The 24,075-nt window shown below is 37.0% G+C and overlaps 1 protein-coding gene across 1 annotated transcript; it reads left to right on the top strand.

The window, feature by feature from the left end:
• Positions 1-2,002: 2,002 nt before the first annotated feature.
• On the top strand, positions 2,003-22,272 carry syn2a (synapsin IIa). Its single transcript, XM_067371416.1, has 11 exons — positions 2,003-2,536; positions 11,703-11,760; positions 11,845-11,936; positions 18,986-19,142; positions 19,222-19,311; positions 19,413-19,475; positions 19,564-19,706; positions 19,802-19,876; positions 19,969-20,071; positions 20,223-20,360; positions 21,893-22,272. The coding sequence occupies exons 1-11, from the start codon at positions 2,220-2,222 to the stop codon at positions 22,025-22,027; spliced, it is 1,371 nt and encodes a 456-aa protein (XP_067227517.1). The 5' UTR covers positions 2,003-2,219; the 3' UTR covers positions 22,028-22,272.
• Positions 22,273-24,075: the final 1,803 nt, after the last annotated feature.

Below are 24,075 nucleotides of genomic sequence, written 5' to 3'. Positions count from 1 at the left end.
CAATTGACATGTTTTACAATACAGTAACAACTGATTTGAAACCAATAGACTACTTTCACAGGCTTGTAAAATTGTATTGTGACAAAGAAAGCAATAGAGTACAATACCTGTTGTGTTGTCTGAATGCCCTGATAATGGTGGCCACGGTGAACCTACTCAGGTTTGGACGGACTCGTAGTCCTGCTTCAGCCATTGTCATGCCATGGACAATGACATGGTCAATGACTGTTGCTCGCATCTCATCCGTAATGATGGTGCGAGGTTGTATTGCTCTCCCTCCTGGACCTTCTCCTCTCCCTTGTTGGCCTGCTCCTCTTCCTCCTCTGATTTGAACTCCTCTTCCTCGTTGGCCTGCTCCTCTTCTTCCATGGCCAGCTCTTCTCCCTCCTCTGACTCGAATTCCTCTTCCCCTGACTCTGCCTTCATCCATTCTGTTTGTTTGGAATCTTCAGCAAACTGTGCACTCTGAACTTGCTTTTATACATGTGGTCACAGCATTAGCAACAAGTGTCTTCAATTTTGAGTCGTTGTGTGTAATGAATGATGTCAGGTGTGTTCATTGTGTTCAAATATTGCTGACTGTGGCAAGCATTTTGCATCACATGAGCTTTCATTTGAGAATATGAGCAGAGTTCTTTTGCAACTTGTGTTTTAGCAAAGAAAAATGTGTTAAGATTTATGAGAACGGAGGATTGTGTTTTGTGAATTGTGTCTTCATGTGAAATGTGTTTATGATATTGGAAAATGATAGCTAGATTTAGTAAATGTGTTTAGACAACTGGTCATTTGGTTTAGAGTATTGGCTTTTGTGTTTTAGCATTTGAGAAAAACTGTAATGAAAATTCCTGTCAAAAAAAATATTGTATTAAAAGGGCAGCTATAAAAAAAAAGCCAGTGTTGAGCAGCAAACAGGTAATTGAAGCTCCGGGTGTCTCTGGAGTCTCAAGAAGCTCTCCATGCAGGCTGGCAGTTGTGCGTAAAGATGCATTTCAGCCACTCCAAAGCAAAGCTTTGTAAGGTTTGGTTAGTATGATCTTAAAAGCAGCAAAAAAAACTGTCCTGTTTGCACCAGCACTAGACCATCTCTAACCAGAATAAACCAGTCTGGACCAACATGGAATTCATTCTGTTTTATGCTGGATTTTTCAGCAGGGCTTCTCACTCAACACGTAATCGACGTGGGCAGCGTTGTGGGGAAAAATGCCAAAAACATGGCTGTGGACAGCCAGCAACTAGTGCCTCATCTCAAAATCAATGCAAAAGAAACTTGCTATGATATATTATTTTGAGATATACTATAGATGTGATATTTGTTACAGCAGCCTCTGGCTCTCCTGCTGATGTAGTGACAAATTCAGAAATCAAAGAAATCCAGTCACAAGTGGACATTGAGAGGCATTTAAACACCAGGTGTACAATGTGTCTCTCTTGTCTTGACCACTTGTGATCGGATTGACCTAAACACATCTAGAAGATGTAATGGGGCAATAGAGCGAGCAACCTAGCTGACAAAATCACCAAATTCACATGCATAAGAATTGAACAGAAGGCTAATGATGAATAATGACACTGAGAAACTTTGAGAGACGCTAAATTGAAAATACACAATGAAGCATTAAAACAGGAGCATTTTTATTTGGCCCTCAAGATTGCATATCAATAATAAATTAAGGTCATACTGCATATTCATCAGAACATAAATACATCGCTCAAAGATACTGCAATGTCTTATCTTTTTACATGCCAACAAGAATCAAGTGTAAGCTGTGGTAAAGAATGCAATAAATCATGTAGAACGTGGTGTGAAACATGCACTGCTAGTTAAAGTAATTTCTCTAGGTGTACCTGCGAGAAAATCAAAATAGCACTGCTATGAGGGGAAGCTCACGTGCCAATTTCAGTCTTGTTTTCCCCACACATGTACTGCAGGAAACCTTCTGTCATGAAGGATGTGATCACGCAGTCTAGCATGGGGGAGGGGAGAGAGACCAAGCATCTCATGCAGAGATGCAGCAAGCGTCTGATTGGCTGCTTGCACATGTGACATCAGAGGTTGTGAAAGCTGAGAGGGGAGGAAACACTGCGACGATGCAAGGAGGGATCCCAGCATCTCACTTCGATGGGTGTTCAGCTCTGAGCTGGGGTAAATCCTCTGAATGTAGGCACTTGATATCTCCACATCTATTTCTAAACCAGTACTCCTCCTCCAGTCTGCAGTCATGAACTACCTTCGCCGGCGTCTGTCGGACAGCACCTTTATCTCCAACCTACCTAATGGCTACATGTCAGACCTGCAGAAACCAGATCCTCCTCAACCTCCACCCCCTGGACCAGTCTCAGGACCAGCTCCAGTGTCCCCAGGCCAGGAGAGAAAGCCCATCCAGCCCCAGCCATCAGGGACAGGCTTCTTCAGCTCCATCACCAATGTGGTGAAGCAGACGGCCGCCTCGGCAGGGCTGGTCGAGCAAACGCCTGTGCCCGCATCGTCCAAAAGACTCAAGATCCTGCTGGTCATCGATGAAGCCCAGCAGGACTGGTAAGAGCAATGGTCTTCACTTAAGCTCCTTCATAACCAGGCTTTATTTGGCTTCTCCTTGCATCCTTATTTATTGAACCATATATTTAGTGCTGAGCATAATCAGTATTTTGACTGGTGGAGAATATAGTAAATGCACATGCTTTATTGCTGCTATTGACTGGGAAAAGACAACGCCATCACTGCATAAATCTCAGGTCTCTGATTTACATGGCTAAAGTGTGTTTGATTCTATTATCAAACAAATAACAAATTATGTGATTATCTAGAAAAGAATTGTGAAATAAACGAAGCAGGAAATATCTGGAGCATTTCCAGAGTTTATAAAAAATCATAGACTCCTCAAATTGATGACACTCGTGCTTACATATTATTTCATATCTGATTTGTCCACAATTTCCCTGTAATTTCTTCAAAAGATTAATGTGAGTCTGAGTGAATTCATGCAACTTATCATTTAAATCTGTATTTGTATGCTTGCAGAAGAAATGGTCAGATATTGTTCAGTCAGGCACAAAAAGCTCAGCTGTTGATTTGTATGGTATAGGATGATGATTTTTATGATATAGTATGTGTCACATACCACATATCATATTTTCATGCTTGGTGTAAATAATCACATGACCAGAGTTGTTTAATTCCTGTCTGTCAAAGCTCCATAAAATAAAAAATAATAAGTGTCATGTTTAAAGGGTTTTTCATTAATATATGTATAATATGGATTGCTCATTTAAATCATGTATTCATGTAAATCGTCACAAGTGGAAAAAGCATTTTTTTTTTAGGTTTTTAGTTTTTAAGGTAACTATATAATTCCCAATTATAGAAACAAAGTGTTTGCTTCTCCTTTTTTCTTTCTTTCTTTTTTTAAATATTATGTTATTGCTTGTAGATTTCTATTGGGGCTTATTAAACAGCTGAGCTTTTTTTTTTTTTTAGAGAATTAATGAAATACGTATGCTTAGTTGGGAATAATTTGAGGTGAAATGGGTCACTTATACTCAAAGTGCCCATTGGTTTAAATGTGTTGCTCTAAACATCAATAACCCTGGCCTGAAAGCTCAGGACTGATGGATGACTGTTGTTTTATACTTGGCACGGTGACGATTAGACTACAATTTTAACCCATTTATGTCAAGACCATAATACAATGCTATCTTAAGTATAATTGAATAAACATCATGTCCTTTTTTTTCACTCAAAAAAATGAACTTTCAATGTTGTTAGTTTCACTCTAACCATCCTCGTTCACATTACTTAAAAACTCATGTAACTACATGAACTTAATTTAACCAAGTTGTTTGTACACTCAAAAAAAAAATAATTAATTGTTGGATTTACCTAAAAAAGTAATTGTCAAGTGGGTTTCACGCAACTACATCGAGTAATGTGTACAAATAACAATTTAGTTGTATGAACAAAAAAATACAGTATACTAAAAATGAGTGCTGTCATCTTTACTTAAGTGTTTGTTCAGTCAACTTATATTGCTGAGTAAAATGAACAAATTAATGTTGACATAACTAACTGGGCAGTGGATCTGTAGTTCCCAGCATACTTTCTAAGGGACTGCATTAAGAGAGTAAATTTAGGGATTAAAGTGTTATTTTATGTGTTTTTCAGTAAAGGGAAAGATTATGTTAGTTTATGTTCTTGTTTAATGTTCAGTTATGTTGGACATTTAGAGGAGTTTCTGTAATAAACTTTTATACATTTAACATTATTAAGTAAACTGCACATATAAATATTATGTAACAGTGACAAATTCAAATGATTTGAATTTACTCAAAGAAATTTTGTCAGCTTTACTTGAATTTATTTTGTTCATAAAACTAAATTTCTGTTTGTACAAATTACTCAATATAGTTGCGTGGAACCTCTTGACACTGCTTTTTTAAGTAAATCCAACAAATATTTGTTTTGAGTGTGTCTGCTTAATGTTCTCTTGGGCATATGAAGTATGTTGTCCACTGTGCCTGTCTTTTAGTACAATATCTTTATGTATGAGAGCTGCTTACTTGTTTAGTACATCCTCTCAACAGACACACACAGTGTAGCTTTCCAGTCTATTATAGGAACGAATATTCTGGAACTGTCAACAGCCAATGCTCTCTTTTGTATTGGGTTATGACCCAAAGCTTGCAGTGCAGACATTTAGGAATTAATAACGATATCTTCTGTACAGTATACTAGCCCTGTGAAACTGTGATGTTGTTAGCTAGTATATAACTGTACTAATGCTTTTACTCAACTACACCAACATACCTTTTACTACACATAAATAGCATTTTTGACTTCACATGAGATACTAAGTTTTTAGTTGGTGGTTTTAGATGGTTTTAAAGGTGGATCAGCAGCGAACATCTGTCTTCTGTGTTGCAAAGCAAATGTGACGGAGAAAGATGAGATTTTAGTCTGGCTCTGTTTCAGTATCCGCAAAGGAGAACCAGTCCCTGCAGCAGTGTTAATTTCACTGACCAATAATTTTTGTCATATTTTTTGCCAATGCCATTTTTTCAATGAAAACAAGATGATAACTAAATAAAAAACAGTTTGTGATGCCAAAATTTAACGGAAATCTATTGACCTTTTCCTCAATATATAAGTATGAGATGGAAATGTTAGGGAGGGGAGATTTGGGAAAAGATTCAGTCACAATGAATCTGCGTGGCTGGGAGGTTAGATGCGCACATTTGAATTGTAAAGTACTGATTTACCCAGAGGATTAATATCATACGCTTGCTGCATGTCTTATAAAACATTTAAAAATGTCAACATCTGTGAGAAAGAGAAAAACAAACGTATGGATTAAATTTCACATTTGATGTCAAGAAAAAAGGACCTTTTGCAAATCTTGTGGAGCGAAGCAACAATCTCTGGGAAAACACAAAGAAATTAACAATAGGTACAATCCGGGGCTGACAATAAGGACTGGAAGATGGTGACAGTTGAAGGAATTGACAGAAAGTTGATCATGCATTTACACGTGTTTTGCAAATTTAAACAATGAAGCAATTTTAGAAGAAGTGAAAGAAAACTCAGTTCAGATGGTTTTTTAGTGAGCACTCGGACAGCTGGTGAGTGCTGAATTGAGTTCTCTTTTGTGTCCTATTGCACTTGAAAGGAAAAATACACACAAAAATTGTATCAAACTACCTGTTTTGGCATGTATTGATTTGAACAGTTATGTCTTAAGTAAACAGTCTGGAGAAAATCAGATGCATATCATTGGATCCATGCTTTAGTTCTTAAAGTGACACTAGCCTAATAAACCTGCTGCTGTCTGAGTCAAAAAATGCCTATAAATCTCTCTTTATGCTACCTTATCACCAAATATTGGATTCAATCTTTTTGTCAACTTGTTTTCTTTCAATTATTACAGGTTTTGTATTTATTTTTAGAACTGATTGTAGGCCTTCTTTATCTGAGCTTATGTACCTCAGTTTTTGAGGTACTCATCTCCGTTCAAAAGAAAGCCTGTAATCCTCAAAATAGTTTGTTTGTGTACACGAACGTTTGTGTATGTATGCGGATGCACGAGTATGTATGTATCCACACATTCAGAGGTCCGAGGCCTTTATTTTTGCAAGCCCACATGTACATATGTGAACACAAACATGATGAACACAACTCCTGAACACTAAATGTTTCTCTGATTTCCCCCATTCATTTTCAATGGGCGGTCATTTTTGATCAATATAAGCTCAGATCAATGAGGCCTATGACCAATCAGTTTCAAAAATAAATATAAAACCTGTCATAATTGAAAGAAAACAAGCTGACAAAAAGATTGAATCCAATATTTAGTGATAATGTAGCATAATGAGAGATATATGCAATTTTTTGTAGGCCGGTCATTTTTGAATAGGAACACCACAAGTGTTACAATGTATTTTAGTCCAATGCGATAACATTAACTAGCATTTTCGGGTACATGGAAATCCTCTATAGGGTTTCAAATTTGTAAATTTCCGGAAACTTTCCACGGGAACTTAACCTGGGGAATTTTGGAAATATTCCAATTTGGAAACTTAACTGGAATTTGTGGGAATTTACGGGAATTTATGGGAATTAATTGGAAATTTTGGGAAATTTATATAAATGTATAATATTTACATAAAAGGTATCATATAAAAACAAATATAAACATTTTCTTTGGTCATACCATAAAATAACAGTTATTTATTTTTCACATTCAATTAATTCTAATTTAGTAAATATGTAAAATAAATATATTTTTATTGCAACAATTGTTATGTGTTATTTATTTCAATGTCACATGATCCTTCAGAAATCATTCTAATATGCTGATTTGATACTCAGTTATTATCATTGTTGGAAACAGTTGTGCTGCTGAATATGTTTTGGAACCTGTAATACTATTTTCAGGATTTACTTATTAATAAAACGTTAAAAAGAATAGAATTTATTCAAAATAGAAATCTTTTCTAACAATATCACTTTAATATCACTTTTATTTAACAATTTCACACATCCTTGCTAAATAAAAGTATTAATTTCTTTGAAAAAAAAAAAAAAAAAAACAAAGAAAAAAAATTACTGACCCCAAATTTTGAACGGTAGTGTATATTGTTACAAAAGATTCCTATTTTAAATAAATGCTGTTCTTTAAATTTTTATGAACTGTTTCCAACATTGATAACGGAGTATCATATTAGCATATTAGAATGATTTCTGAAGGATCATGTGACACTGAAGACTGGAGTAATGATGCTGAAAATTCAGCCTTGCATCACAGAAATAAATTATATTTTTATGTGTATCAAAATAGAAAGCCATTATTTTTAAAACTGTAGTTATGTTTCACAATATTACTGCTTTTTTCTGCATTTTTGATCAAATGTGCATGTTATGGACTGGGAGAATGCACAGCGCATGCAGGGGGTGTGGCCTCAGTAGCCCTGCAGTAAGTAGTGTGCTGTGTGAATGTCAGGGTAAAAATTCAACTACAATTGCATTAAATATGGTTGTTTTAACCAAAATTATGCTGCAAGATGTTCTTTTCAACTACATTTAAGTACCCTGTCATAGGCTAACCTGTAATTTTGCAAATTCCCTGTTTATTCCCATTAATTCCCGTTAATTGCCATATATTCCCGTTAATTCCCATGGAAAGTTTCCAGCTTTGAAAATTCCCGGAATTTTTCGACCCTAATCCTCTTCCGGTAAAAATGACCCGAACACAACACGAGGGTTAATATGGGTTTATACAAGGATCTATTTGATTATTTTATTCAATTTCTGGAGGAAGTATTACCTGAATACTACTGTTAGATCACCTGAAAAACTTAAAGCACAGTTTATTTCATGTGTATCTTTGTTCTATTGTATTTATTTCATATTTTCTTATGTTTGTTTCTTGTTTACTGACTGTTAGATTTTAGCCAACTAAATCTACTGAAGGATTAGTCGACAAAAATCTTATGATATTGAGTCGACTTAAACTAGACTAAAACTAAACAATTCAGATGACTACAACTAAATGACATTCAAGTCAAAAGATTATGACTAAAACTAAAACAACATTTGCTGTCAGAATGAGCAGTTCCCTGCAGTTAGTGCACTTCATGACTCTATTGCTGAAGTGTGTAATTACTATAACGAGAAGCTGAACCTCCACTGCTCTGAATTACAGCTCTTTATGTGACTGAGATGACAGCAGCTCAGCGACCTACTTCCAGCTTGGCTGCAATGTTGGCTCTATAAAACAGCCTAAACTGACCTGTTTTATAATCGACATATATATTTCAGCATATTTAACATATACAGTCACAGAATTTATTTTGTCAATGAAAATAAATGACATTGATCATTTAGATTGTGTGTGTGTGCACCTATCCTTACGTTAAAATGAAAAAGGCAACTTAATCAAGGAATTCCTGGAATATCACAGGTGGAATATTTAGGTGAAAAAAATATAGCAAAAATGTTGGTCACCATGGTAACTAGCCTGCTGCACAATATGCCATGATCTTCATGCCAACATGCCTGACAAAAATACCACCTTCACATACAGTGGCATGAAAAAGTATGTGAACCCCTTGCAGAATCTGTGAAAATTAGAATTATTTTAATAAAATAAGAGGGATAATAAAAAAAATGCATGTTATTTTTTTGTTTAGTACTGTCCTGAGTAAGATATTTTACATAAAAGATGTTTGCATTTAGTTCACAAGACAAAACAATAGCTTAATTTATTAAAATAACCCCGTTCATAAGTATGTGAACCATTGATTCTCAATACTGTGTGTGGTCACCTGATGATCCACGACTGTTTTTATGTTTTGTGATGATTGTTCATGAGTCTCTTGTTTGCCCTGAGCAGTTAAACTGAGCTCTGTTCTTCAGAAAAATCCTCCAGCTCCTGCAGATTCATCAGTTTTCAAGGATTTTTGCATATTTGAACCCTTTCCAGCAGTGACTATGATTTTAAGATCTGACTTTTCACACTGAGGACAACTGAGGGACTCAAATTCAACTATTAAAAAAGGTTCAAACATTCACTGATGCTCCAGAAGGAAAGACGATGCATTAAGAGCTGGGGGGTGAAAACTTTTGAACAGGATGAAGATGTCACAATTTTTCTTATTTTGTTTAAATATCATTGTTTTTCATTTAGTACTGCCCTTCGGAACCAACAGAAGATACTTGCATGTTTCCCGGCAGAAAAATTAAGTACAATTTACCTTGATATTTAAATTCAAAAGTTTTCACCCCTCTGCTCTTAATGCATCGTGTTTCCTTCTGAAGCATCAGTGAATGTTTGAACCTTTTTGAATAGTTGTGTTTTAGTCCCTCAGTTGTCCTCAGTGTGAAAAGATGAATCTCAAAGTCATACAGCCACTGCTGGAAAGGGTTCAAATATGCAAAAAATCCTTGAAAACTGATGAATCTGCAGGACCTGGAGGATTTTTCTGAAGAACAGAGCTCAGTTTAACTGCTCAGGACAAACAAGAGATTCATGAACAATCATCACAAAACATTAAAAAAACAAAACAGTCGTGGATCATCCAGTAACCACACACAGTATTGGGAATCAATGGTTCACATACTTATGAACGGGGTTATTTTAATAAATTCAGCTATTGTTTTGTCTTGTGAACTAAATGCAAACATCTTTTATGTAAAATATCTTACCCAGGACAGTACAAAACAAAAAATAACATGCATTTTTTAGTATCCCTCTTATTTTATTAAAATAATTCTAATTTTCACAGATTCTGCAAGGGGTTCACATGCCACTGTACTCTGACTTAGTGCTCTGAGTCTGTACTTAACACTTAAACTAAATGTGCTTTCTGAGGTGTACTATGAGTCACTTTTATATTTTGTGGTGTTCTGACCAATGATTGATTTATGATAACATGAATTACTTTATTATGAGCAAGTCTTGCATCATTTACAGCAAAGTGAAAAGTGGCATACATTATGTACAAATAAATCTGTTTGTTTGCTGTATTGAGCTGCTGTTTAGAGATTTGACTTTATTAAAGCCTGATACAGACAGTTATTCTTACATATTAGTGATGGAAAAATAGATCACATATTAAAATATTAAAATACATAATTTTAACCCTCTGGGCTTTGAGGATTTCTGGGGCCCTGGAGAAGTTTTGACATGCCCTGACATTTGTGCTTTTTTCATTTGTTCATAAACATATTAATGGGAAAAGTGTCATTACACTGTATTCAGCACAAACTAGGCTACAATAATATGTGAGGAACATCTATGTACATGTTTGTATTTTTGAAGGAATAACGTTTATGCGTGGTTATTGAAGAAAAAAAAAAAAAAAAAAAAAAAAAAAGTGAAGATTAGTTCACTTTTAAATAAACTTTTCCTGATAATTTACTCACCCCCATGTCATCCAAGATGTCCATGTCTTTCTTTCTTTAGTCAAAAAGAAATTACATTTTTTGATGAAAACATTCCAGGATTTTTTTCCATAAAATAGACTTCAATGGGCACCAAACAGTTGAAGGTCAAAATTAGTTTCACTGAAGCTTCAAACTGTTCAACACGATCCCAGGTGAGAAATAAGGGTCTTATCTAGTGTAACCATCGCTCATTTTCTGAAAAAAAATTAAAATTATATAAGTTTAATCTTGAACTAGCTCTCTTCTTCTTCTTTATTAGAATTCCGGCAGTGTAGACACTGCTAAGTGTATCACTGCCCTCCACAGGTCAAAGTTTTGAACTAATTTTTATATGCAATATGCTATTATATAACAATTAATTCAAACTTTGACCTGAGGACCTTAATTTTAATTTTTCTCAGAAAATGAGCAATGGTTTCATTAGATAAGACCTTTATTTCTGGGATTGTGTAGAACAATTTGAAGCTGCAGTGAAACTAATTTTGACCTTCAACTGTTTGGTGCCCATTGAAGTCTACTATATGGAAAAAAAATCCTGGAATGTTTTCATCAAAAACTTTAATTTCTTTTTGACTGAAGAAAGAAAGACATGGACATCTTGGATGACATGGGGGTGAGTAAATGATCAGGAAAAGTTTATTTAAAAGTGGATTAATCCTTTAAGTCACTGAAATAAGGCCACAAAACTAATATTATATATTATATAGACATGGCTTTCTTTTCATACAGATTACATAAACAGAATTTTTTTTTTTTTCAATTTGACTTGACACGATTTAAAACCTGACATTTCAACGTTTCTTTAGACATAAGTCTAATTTTTTTGTGATTAGTATTCACTAAGTTACAGTTCATTTTCTGAGAACTATCAGATTGGACTTTATTCAGGGGGAGATGAGAGATCACACATCATGTTAGTTTTCTTTAATTTGCACAAATAAAAGAAGATATTTCACAGATTAAAATGGTGTATAACTGTAATTTTGAGTGTTTTGTATTTTGAGTCTCTTTCACACTGGTAAGAAAAAAAACAGCGATACTGCCGACTCCAGAGTGTTAAGCCAAGTTTATTTTTTTATTTGCTTTTGAAATACTACATTAACCCCTATGAATTTCTGTATGATACCATTTATTTTGAATAAAAATACCCTGAGCATTTCAGTTTAGATAATTGTCTGAACAGAATAATCAAATCAGACACAACGGAAAAATATTTTAAGTGCATATTTTAGCACTTTTTTAAATCTTCTTTTTAACTTTCCTACAGGGCCAAACTCTTTAAAGGGAAAAAACTGAATGGAGATTATGATATTAAAGTTGAACAGGTGAGTTTATAAAAGACAAATCAAATCAAAGTATTCTTGTTTATTCCTTCAGTTGGTGACTGATTGGTTTCTTCTGTTTTTCAGGCTGAGTTCAGTGACATCAGTGTTGTGGCTCATGCTAAAGGATCATGTAACGTGGCTGTGCAGGTGCTGCAGAATGAAAACAAGGTTGTCAGGTAAACTTGTGTTTAAAAATCACCACAAACTATTCATATTGTACTGCAATAACTGAAATAATGTGCAATAACTATTGTATAGTATCTAAAAACAATAGTTTCTGTAATCTGTTGTGCTATAGTCTGTACAATCACAGCCATCAACATTTCTTAACCTTCAATCAGTATGAAAGCTGAATGAACTTGCTCAGAGAGAACTGATTTGATGTGTCACACATGAAAACTTGATCATTATCCTGGGATGTAATAAAGGAGCATTGTAATAAAAGCCCATTCATAATGATTTGAGTGGCTTGTCACCAAGACAACGATTCTGTGTAATTACACTAATGGCCCATGAATTCACATAAATACATAGTCTTCAGAGGCATATCCAAAAGTCTGTATAAAATTACTATATGAGACATAATATCAGATGTATTTAATTAAAATATGAAAATGACCTATGTTAGAAGTGTGTAAGTGCTGTGACCCACACAGACTACTGAATGAGCAAGGAATGGCTCAGTTACGTCCAGTTTATAATATCTCACAAAAGTTTGCGGTGATGGCCAGCTAGCCGCAGCTCAAATGTCCTGAATAGAAAAACTCCTGAACGCTGCCATTCCTCTGGTGGAGTGAGCTTGAAGTTGTTGAAGAGCCGCTTATGAAATATATGTGTTCCTTTATAAACGTCAGCCCAACACATGAAGAGCTGATTACTTTTCCATAGTAATTTTATCTTCTGCATGCACATAAGCAATGCAGTTGCTCCTCCGATGAGAAAAAAGGCGGTGGAAAAATGTCCATGCTGTATCATTGACTTTAAGAACAAAAGCCAGATTGGATTTAAAGGGATAGTTCACCCAAAAATTATTCCATGATTTACTCACCCTCAAGCCAACCTAGGTGTATATGACTATCTTCTTTCAGACGAACACAATCTGAGATATATTTAAAAATATCCTTGCTCTTTCAAGCTTTAAAATGGTGGTGAATGGGGGGCCTGTTTTGAAGCCCAAAATAAATGTTTTCATCCAGCATAAAAGTAATCCATATGGCTCCAGTGGGTTGAAGGCCTTCTGAAGCGAAGCGATGGGTTTTTGTAAGACAAAAATATCCATATTTAAAACTTTATAAAGTAAAATAACTAGCTTCTGGCAGACGGCCTATACTGCGCAAGTCAATTTGCACCACAAGAGTAACTCGTGACGCGTTGTATGAAGCTGGATGTAGGAGTATCGTAAGCCGCCTCTCAAGGCTCAAACAAATAGGGCTGGGCAACAAACCTAAGCTCCTCTTCTCTTATATCAAAATCCTCCGACATTTCTCTTTAAAATTCTTTTTTTAGACTTCTAATTCATGACCGGTGTTTTGTTTTGCTCTATCCTCTGAGCTTCCGCGTTCGTCGTTGCGTCATGCGTTGGGTCAGAGGTCAAGCTGGATGTAGGGCTTCAAAACAGGCCCCCCGTTCACACCCATTATAAAGCTTGGTAGAGGCAGGATACTTCTTAATATAACTGATTGTGTTCATCTGAAAGAAGATAGTCATATACACCTAGGATGGCTTGAGGGTGAGGAAATCATGGGATAATTTTCATTTTTGGGTAAACTATCCCTTTAACCCTTTGATGCATAACATGGGTCAAAAATGACCCGGCTGAGTTTTTATTTTCTATATCTTTGCAAGAAATTAATTTCTTCATTCAGTATTCCAGGTATTCCTCAATTAACTTGTTTTTGATCATAACAAATCCTCATTTTATTTTTTTCTTTCTTACTTTTTTAATAAAAATCATTTTTGTATCACTACCCTTCTAATGCATAACATGGGTCAAAAATGACCCGTATTCATTTCCTATGTAATTTCAAGAACGGTTGAGTGTTTCTTTGCTGAATCTTTAAAAGAAATGTATTTTATCATTCATTTATTCCAGGTATTACTTAAATAACATGTTTTTGATTGTAAAAAATCATTATGTTCATTTTTTCTTTCTTACTTTATAAACAAACACAGTTTTTGATGGTCTACATCAATTTTACACACATGGGTCAAAAATGACCCGTATTGATTTCCTATGGTATTTCAGTCAAGACTGAGTGTTTATTTGCTGAATCTTTGAAAGAAATGTATTTTGTCATTTATTTATTCCAGGTATTCCTTAAATATCTTGTTTTTTGATTTTCTACAAATAATTATGTTTATTTTTTCTTTCTTACTTTATAAACAAACACAGTTTCTACATCAATTTTACACACATGGGTCAAAAATGACCCATATAGAAATCTTTAATATTTGCAAATTTTTGCAAGTAGGAACATATTTACTGCAGACAACTGTTCATCTGCCACACATTTCACATCTTAACAAGGCTACTTTTGTATATTTGATGGATGTAAGTCTTATTATATTTAATATATTAGGCTATATATTTCATAATTTTTTATTTTTTGTCATAAATCAATGCAATTGGTCACCCTTTAAATCTGTCAATGTTCCTGAAAAGTAACAGTTTTGGACATATACAACATGGGTCTAAAGTGACCTGAATGAGTTATTACTTTCTATATCGCATATATTACAATAAATTAATTTTATCATTCATTATTCCATCTATTACTCAATAAACAAATCCTTGTTTTAATTTTTCCTTTCTTTTTGAATTAAATTTTTTTGTGTGTCATTACCTTTCTAAAGGCCAAAGTATACTTCACTTTTGTATGCATATGTGAGGGTCAGCATACAGATTTTTGTAACTTTTTATAATTTCCGCCGGATTTCTGTAACTGTGTATATGCAACCTGCACATACACATTTAAATTGCGTTTGTGCGCAAAGTAAACTTTCAGCTTTTTTTACAGTGATGTCATCATCCACCTCAGTTCTGTTGAGGACCAGCCGCTAACACTCTAGATAAAGAAAATCAAAATCACTGTTGGTCGATTCACTTATTATATATTTTCACTGTTGGACAGAAACCTTGTTCAAAACTGTTACATTTCAGGAACACTGATAGATGTAAAAAGTGACCAGTAGCATTGGTTTATGACAAAAAATACAAATTATGAAATATAATATACAGCCTATTATATGAAATATAATATGACTTTCATCCATCAAATATACAAAAGCAGCCATGTTGAGAGGTGAAATGTGTGGTGGATGAATAGTTGTCTGCAGTAAATATGTTCGTACTTGTGAAAATTTGCAAAGGTTTCTATATGGGTCATTTTTGACCCATGTGTGTAAAATTGATGTAGAAATACAAAAGCTGTGTATTTAAGATATTTAAGGAATACCTGGAATAAATAAATGACAAAATAAATTTCTTTCAAAGATTCAGAAAATAAACACTCAGTCTTGACTGAAATACCATAGAAAATCAATACGGGTCATTTTTGACCCATGTGTGTAAAATTGATGTAGACAAACAAAAACTGTGTTTGTTTATAAAGTAAGAAAGAAAAAATGAACATAATGATTTTTGTCAATCAAAAACAAGATATTTAAGGAATACCTGGAATAAATAAATGATAAAATACATTTCTTTTAAAGATTCAGCAAAGAAACACTCAACCGTTATTGAAATTATATAGGAAATGAATATGGGTCATTTTTGACCCATGTTATGTATTAGAAAGGGTTAAGCATGACTTTTAAATCATCCAACGCAAACTACATGCAAGAAGAATGTACAAAGTGTGTAATTCACTCGTAATGCAGGGGTGTCCAGATCCTGCTCCTGGAGGGCCAGTGTCCTACAGAGATCATCTCCAACCCCAATTAAACACAGCTAATCAAGCTCTTACTCGGCATGCTAGAAACTTCCAGGCAGTTGTGTTGAGGCAAGTTGGAGCTAAACTCTGCTGGACAGTGGCCCTCTAGGACCGTTTGGACACCCCTGCCATAATGCAATCAAGCAGTAACACTGTCTTCAGAGAATGTCAATGATAAGTCAATGCTCTCTAATGGATAAATATGGGGCTGTGAGAGCACTTGTAGAACCATATCAATGATCAACTGAGTGATATTTGGTCTCAATGTTGCAATATACATGACACAATATACAATAACACCAGACATGACAGTTATCTCTTGAGGCTGTCTATGTTGAATGCGACAAAGTAACTGTTGCAAATCCATTTGTTCTTTGTGTCAAAAGTAGCATGAGCTCATCAGTTTGTCTTGTCTTGGAATTCGTCTTGTTGTGTCGCATTGTGCCGCACCGCATGCACTAGAGACACCATTAATGATTATAATGGGCTGGTTCTATTTAATTTTGTCATGTCGCAATGCTGCTCTACACTGTTAGTCTCTGCGCCAGACTGTGAAACAGTCAACCACCCCCTTGCCTGTTTATATAGGCTACAAATGTTGTCTTTTAGACAACAAACCTCTCAAACCATTCTGCTGTTGAACACCACTCTCCAGACCATAAGTGATGCATTCATTAGTACCTTATTTAGAGTGATAGGATCTAATGAGGTCCCTTCTCTTGGAAAAGTGGGGGCTCTCCAGTGATGTAGAGCGTTCACACGCTCCTCTGAGATAATAACTCTGCGGCTGAGCCAGTGCCCAAAGCGCAAGCTCTGATTCGCTGTCCAGTGCTGATATTCTCTCATTCTCAACAGCCCTAGGGAAATGACAGCTACTGTTGAAGCTATCAACACCAATAACCTCAGACTGAGAGTGGCTGATCGCAATGACTCGATACGCTGAACTCTGAGAGGGATGGAGCTATAAACCCTTGGTACTGCTCTCTGTCCTCCTGTGGTGAACTGATCTCAGCCATATGTAGCCTGCCTCTTTTTCTCACCCAGGGGATTGGCAGGGAGGTGATTGGCTTCAGCCGTGGCATAGGACGGTTTTCCCTTAGCTTGAGCCATTTAGACTGTAACATCACATTAGCCAGATGATGAGGTGGTGGGGGCAATATCTGCAGTAATCTGGGTGGCTCTCGTTGTACTGTGATGTTTAGTTCATGTGAGCAGGCTAATAAAGGCTAGTTCCTGTTCTCCATATTTGAATATACAGCCATACAAAACCCTTAACAGGCACACGGTGGGAATATGGTTTGTCCCAATGCCTTTTCATCTCCACAACATATGCCAGGACTGATGGAGTGAATTGTTTAACCAGTATGAGGCATGATGGCAGTCACTTATCATGACAGAGATTCCTTTCTATCACTTGGCCCACCTGTTGAGAGGGCTAGACAAAAAAAAGTTTTGCCTCTGCCCTGCGGCAGACTTCCATGAGGTCTATTTCAACAGCAGAGGGAAGATCTCCACTCTGGTTGTTAGGTGGATGACGTGAAGTAGATTGTGTCAACCTCCTCATCTACATCATCATCAAGAACTCAGGATTGACAGCTGCTTATCTTCATCCTCCAATCCCGCAATACCTGTGAGCGGGGCTTGACATTAACAACTGTGGGTGTATTTCGGAAGCCACTTTGGTGGGATGAATTTATATAATATATACATTTTTCAAATGTAGTCTTTTAAAAAGTGTCTGGATGAATATTGTTGGTGTTACAGGGCTTGAATTTCTGCATGGAATTACACATATAGTGCATAATTTTACTCATTCCTGCAGATTTTGTTCTCACACCCAAAGTGCGGCACATAAAGCCACCTCTCAGTACTAAATTGAGGGGTTTTTTTGCTGCTTATTGCACGCAAACAGTCAGATACACACAAAATAATGTCAAAATGCCAGTCTTGGTGAGTATTCACGTAAACACAGTCAGTTATGTTTTAAGTGAACGTAAAAAGTTGAGAAAGAAAACGCATGTGTAACAGTATAATGGATCCGTGCGTCAGGTCTTAAAGTTATGAGATAATATTAAGAATCTCTATATGGCAGTTTTTCCCCATGGTATTGATGTCAAAGTTGAGGCTAGTGAAAATGCTGAGTGGCTAGCAAAGACTATAGAATAACACAAGACGCGTCACTCACATTGTTTTTAATGGGAGAAAGTGCAACGCGGAATATGGCAGAACAAGTCCCGCCTTCTAAATAAGAGCCAAATCACCAGTTGGTAAAGTCATTGCATCACTGCAGCAGCCATTAGAAGCTCTAGTTCCTATAGAAACAGTCAGAAGTGTGCCTCCGAAATGAGACACAAAAGACACGCATTTAGGACTGCACATGTGCATTAGCTTGATTCAACTTTAAAAATACAGTTTTTTGTTATGATTCGAGCATTTAGAAGCAAAATTTATGAAACAATTGTCAGATTTCATTGGTGATTTCAAATGTGAAATTTAATCGAAAACTTGGCAAACAGCTTTAGAGAATTTGAAGTTTCCCATTCAAAGAGATAAGAGCTGCACTTGAATGCCCGAGAGGCGTTTCAAAGATGGCCGCCGAGTGAAATGACTTGTCTTAAAGGGACTTTTGGGGCGGCTAGTAACTTTGAAAAACCACAAGCCACAGTGGCTGGTTAGCAAAAAAAAAAAAAAAAAAAGAATGTCAAGCCCTGTCTGTGAGGGTATCTCCCCCAATAGTCCAGTTTCTGTGGCTGCTCAGCCGCCTCCTCTCTGTGCTGAGGGGAGAAGCGCGGGTCCTTGTTTCCCGCTACCACAACCATGAGTCACCTTTCATGGGTCTTATTAGGGAAAATAGAACAAATAATGTTGGATAGATTTCTTTCTAAAAAATAACTTCAGTTTTTGATACAAATCGAATCAGATCTGACAATAAAGATGCTTATTCATAAGAATGGAAAAACTAGCCTCGCTGTTTTTCACTCTTGCAAAAAGACACACCCAGCCAAATGCAAAACAGGATTTACAGCACCAGCTGTTACAGGACCAGCTCAGTCTGTTAAACGGTAAATCCAGTAATGCGCTGTGAGTGCAGCTTCCAAAATCTTCACGGGAAGAATGTGAGAATAGTGCAGCAGGGATTATCTCTGTAATGATTGATCTGAAAGGATGTTAGAAGGAAAAACGTTATTCCAAATTATAGATGTTAAACGTTGCCACATGTACAACTTCACTGCAAAGATGGCTCAGAAAAATGAAGTTATTGGTGTGTGTTTGTGTACTGTATGCCCCTACAGGTCATTTAAGCCCGACTTTGTCCTGATCCGACAACATGCTTTCAGCATGACAGAGAACGAAGACTTCCGTAACTTAATCATCGGACTGCAGTACGCCGGTATTCCCAGCATCAACTCCCTGGAGTCCATCTACAACCTCTGTGACAAACCCTGGGCTGTAAGTTTGAGGACGTTCAGTCTGACATGCCGTTTGATAGATATGTGCTCCAACCTCATCTCTCTAAACTTATCTGCAGTTTGCATGTCTGATCAGCACTTGCAAGAAACTCGGACAGGAGAAATTTCCATTAATTGAACAGACGTTCTATCCCAACTATAAAGAAATGGTAAGAGATTGTTTCCCAAACAGTTTCCCCATTGATGTTATCAATTACTATATCTGCATAATTAAGTGAATAAATAATCTGTTTGTGCGAAAACAAACCAGGTGACCATGCCGGCATTTCCTGTTGTGGTGAAAATCGGGCACGCTCACTCTGGAGTGGGGAAGGTAACATTTAAACTTAAACAAGGCCTGTAAAAGAAGAGCTCTGTGTTCATGTAGTTAAACATCTAATCTAACTGTGTGTGTTGTTAAGGTGAAAGTGGATAACCACACAAAGTTTCAGGACATAGCTAGTGTGGTGGCCGTCACACAGACATACAGCACATGTGAACCATTCATCGAACCCAAATATGACATCAGGATTCAGAAAATTGGAAATGATTACAAGGCTTACATGTGAGTACAGATGCTATTCTGTAGAGTTTCTGAACACATCTCAGATTTAGCTAAATGCTGTTCTTGACAGATGAAGAATGCTCCTCGTTTCATAGGAGGACGTCAGTCTCAGGTAACTGGAAGTCCAACGTTGGCACTGCCATGGTGGAACAGGTGGCTATGACAGACAGGTAACACAAACAACAATGACAAGCGTTAAACATCTGCTACAGGCAAGCAAATATGCTTCAAACATGACTAAGCATGCTGCGCTCTTTTGCAGGTATAAGCTTTGGGTAGACACCTGCTGTGAAATATTTGGAGGCCTTGAAATTTGTGCTGTAAAAGCTATTCATGGAAAAGATGGAAAAGATTACATTACTGAGGTATGTGCTGTCCTTAAAACAGAGTTGTATACTAGTTGTGTAGATGTGACATAAAGATTGTGGAGCGTTTATGCAGGTTTGTGTCTTTGTACAAATTCAACTGTTTTACTCTTCATGTAAACGTGTAAACTAATACGTGTTTTTTGATTAGGTAATGGGTTCGTCTATGCCTTTAGTGGGGGACCATCAGGCTGAAGACCAGCAGCTAATCGCAGACATGGTCATTGCCAAAATGAATCATGTCATGGTACAAAATCCCAAAAGACCAACTGCTATTCAACCAAAACAGGTACATGATATAACAACACACTGCAAAGAAAAAAACTAAACAAAGCTGACTTACAAAAAAAGCTAGTTTTTCGTACTTTTTTCTCTTTTTCCCAATCACCAATCATGTCAATCAACTTCTAATCTCTGAAATAGGGGAGACTCAAGAGAAGCCAGGTTATTCCGATATACAGCTATGGAAAAAATTAAGAGACCACTCCAAGTTCAGAAATCAATGTTAAGTGGTCTCTTAATTTTTTCCATAGCTGTATATTTTTGATGGTATAAAAAAAATCGGGTAGATTTAGCAATATAACAGGTGTATGATGTATATTACGATGTTATGATGAACTATATGCCTTTCTCCACTGAGTTGTTGGACGTCATGGACTTGTAGACAAGCCTGTATAATTCACCCTTTCTCTAAATCTGTTTCTGGTTCAAACATATATGGCTGAATTAAACCAATATTTCCACTTGCCATTGTGCAGCGTTTACTACAGTAAAGTTGACAGAGTGGATCAGGCATTCTGAGCTGGTGTGAGTGAGTGGAGGCAGGTCTAATTTGCATATTCATGACTCTGTGTATACTAAATGAAGCAAGGGTGTAGAGTTACATTCAAGCTATTTTGAGGCATGAATAAATGTTTTTACAGGGAAAAAAGGTTTAAATATGGCATTTTGGTGATCAAAGATGAGTTTGATCACCAAAATTCAGCAACTAAGCAACTGAATGTTTCTGATGGGTTGGAGATCCAAATGCAGCTTTATTGGGACAATCCAGAATCGTAATCCATGTATCAGGCAAAAGGTCAAACACACAGGCAAACAATCCAAATGCGCAACTGGGCAGAAAACAGAGGCAAAAGGGCAATCCAGAAAACAGCCAAATAATAAAAAACAGGAGACCAGGATAACACTCAGAAATGCAGTGTAACAACATACAAGACTTCGCAATGAATGACAGAAAACATGGCTTATATAGGCAGAGTTAACAAGGATAATGAGACACAGATGGATCTAATCATGCATAATGAGTCCGGGAAAAAATGCAGTCCATGGTGAGATAACAAATACAGAAGGAGTGCCCTCTGGTGGCTATCATAGGCACTCCGGCTGGCTGGCGTGAGAGTTGTTTAGCATTTTTTTTTTCGTCATTTTTTTCAATGCCTACTGTGGCAAATATATTACCTTGATAGTCAAATATATTGAATCTAAAATTTCCAGTGAGATGCACATGTACCTAGGTACAAATCTTTAACATGATGACAACTGATAAGTATTAATTAAGAAGTAAAGAACTCTGAACTGTATGATAGCTAATATCTATTTAGAGTATTCTTGTTGTCTGTACATAAAATAATCAATGGACTCCAATTAAAATCTATGTTCAAGCTACTTCTTTACATTTGCTAGGAGAACATTTTGCAAACTGAATGTTTTATATAGTGTAGAACATGAAGTATAAGCACATAAGCAGCTTGAATGCTAAAACCACAATCTCTGTTACGAATGTGACATGTATGAGCAGATATGTTTGTTTCTTTGTTTCAGATGACTGCTGAAAAGGACGCTTTGGTTGAAGTAAAGAATGGCCCGCCACAGAAAGCTCCTCCACAGGGGTGTTTGCAGTACATTCTTGACTGTAATGGTGTTGCTGTGGGACCAAAATTAGTGCAAGCAAACTAACATAACCATGAAGACTCGACCCAGTTAAACTTCTGACAGGATGTGTTCGAACATTCAGACAGTGGCCCGAGGTGCAAGTGCACAAATAATCAGTAAGAAAAGTCTTAGTGTGGGCCTGGTCTGTATTTCAGTCTGTACTGTGTAACTCTCACTGTTGTGCGCTTGTGATGGTTGCTTTTGTTTCTATGTGAAGCGGTTTTCTCTTCAGGGTTGTTGTGTGTGATGATACAGCAGATTGTGCCTAGTGTTCAGTGCCACTCTTTCAACTGTACTTTATATATATATATATATATATATATATATATATATTTGTTTGTCTTATGTCTGTTATGTTTCAGTAAGTTGTGTACAAAGGGTTAGTGTGTGTGTGTGTGTGTGTGTGTGTGTGTGTGTGTCTGTGTCTGTGTACATGAAAGAATGGAGACTATAAAACGTAAATGAATACTTTAATTGCATGATCAGATCTGTGTGTCATTGCGTGTTAAACGGTGAGGTGTGTATTTTTTTTTTTCTTTTGTGATCACTGTTGAAATAATATGTATAATTTTTGCACTTCTAGTATTGTAAATGTGTTATAAAATATCAAAAATGTATTTGCTATGTTGAAAGCTATATTACTGGACATCAGTCATTTTTGGGTTGCAAAAATGTCAAGAATTTTTTTTTTTGTTAACACTATTGCAGAATTGCAAATTAAATAAATAAGCAGCAATAAAAATAAAACAACCACTGTACACTCTTACATTTTTAATGTCTATTTGTTTGATATGAGATACACAAACCCTGTCAACAAAATTCTGAAACCTCTCATTTGTCTATGAAAATAAAATCGCAATTACAGTATTATTGTCACAGACACGTCAGGTTCCACCTCACTGCAGTACCCACGCACTCAATCACCAGCCTTCTAATCACCGCCACCTGCACGTCATTAACTCTGCAATCACCAGCACCATAAAGCCACCACACTCACACACACTCACTGTCCGGTCTCGTTCGCACTACGACATATGTATGCTTACCTTAAGGAATCCCAAACGACTTACCTACCTGCTCCAGCGATCTCCTTCATCTCCTGGTCTCCCCGTGTGCAAACCTACCTGTGTGTGTGTGAGTGTCTCCATCGTCTCCCTCCACTGCATCTCTCATCCAGCATCTGCAAGTTTAAAAGGACAGTATTATATCCCATTCATCTCTCATCACGCTATATCTGCTTGTTATCACTCTGTGCTCAACTACTTGTTAATAAATACTTAACTGGATTGCTTCTACTTCAGTCTCCGTGTCTCTGTTGTAACAGAAGACCGGACCATAACAACTTCACAGTATGAGCACCAACTACCCGTTTCAAGAGCTCGTGGACACGCTGCGCCGAGCACTCACACCACAGCTATCGTCATCTTCCTCCAGCAACGCTTCCACTCCAGCACCAGCCAGCACCGCTTCCTCTCCAGCATTCACCGCCAGTCCCATGGCCAAACCGGCACCCTACTCTGGATCGGCGGAGGAATGCAGCGGATTCCTTCTCCAATGCGAACTGGTCCTGGAGATACAGCCGCAATTCTACACCACCGACACGGCTAAAATAGCGTTCATCATCTCGCAATTGCAAGGTAAGGCCCTGCAATGGGCAGACTCTCTGTGGACTCAAAAAGGCCCTGTGGTCAGATCATACTCGGCGTTCGTCTCTCACTTCCGGGAGGTCTTCGGGAAACCTCTGACGGATTCATCGACTGGTGAGAAACTCTACAATCTAAAACAACGTAATCTCTCTGTTAACGAATATGCCTTGCAGTTCCGAACGCTAGCCGCCACCAGCGGATGGAATGAACAAGCTCTCATCACATCATTCCGTCAGGGGTTGGAACCCAATATGCGGCTGCATCTCGCTGCATACGAGGACTCCATTGGACTTGAACGCTTCATCCAACTCGCCATTCGCGTGGGGTCCCGTATGCAGTCGTGTCTCCTAGAGCACCAGGGCCAGTCAACCATCACCAACCTCCTCCGTCGGTCCGAACCCGTCAGCCCTCCAGAACCAGCCACCG

The sequence above is a fragment of the Chanodichthys erythropterus genome, chromosome 20, assembly GCF_024489055.1.
Source record: "Chanodichthys erythropterus isolate Z2021 chromosome 20, ASM2448905v1, whole genome shotgun sequence".
NCBI lineage: Eukaryota > Metazoa > Chordata > Actinopteri > Cypriniformes > Xenocyprididae > Chanodichthys > Chanodichthys erythropterus.
The sequence above is the reverse complement of the archived record's forward strand: the minus strand, read 5'-3'. Positions and strand labels throughout refer to the sequence as shown.

Coding starts and splice junctions, on each gene's coding strand:
- syn2a (XM_067371416.1), top strand. CDS start 2,220: ATGAACTACCTTCGCCGGCGTCTGTCGGACAGCACCTTTATCTCCAAC. Junction 2,537..11,702: donor GATGAAGCCCAGCAGGACTG/GTAAGAGCAATG, acceptor ACTTTCCTACAG/GGCCAAACTCTTTAAAGGGA. Junction 19,877..19,968: donor CAGGTGGCTATGACAGACAG/GTAACACAAACA, acceptor GCTCTTTTGCAG/GTATAAGCTTTGGGTAGACA.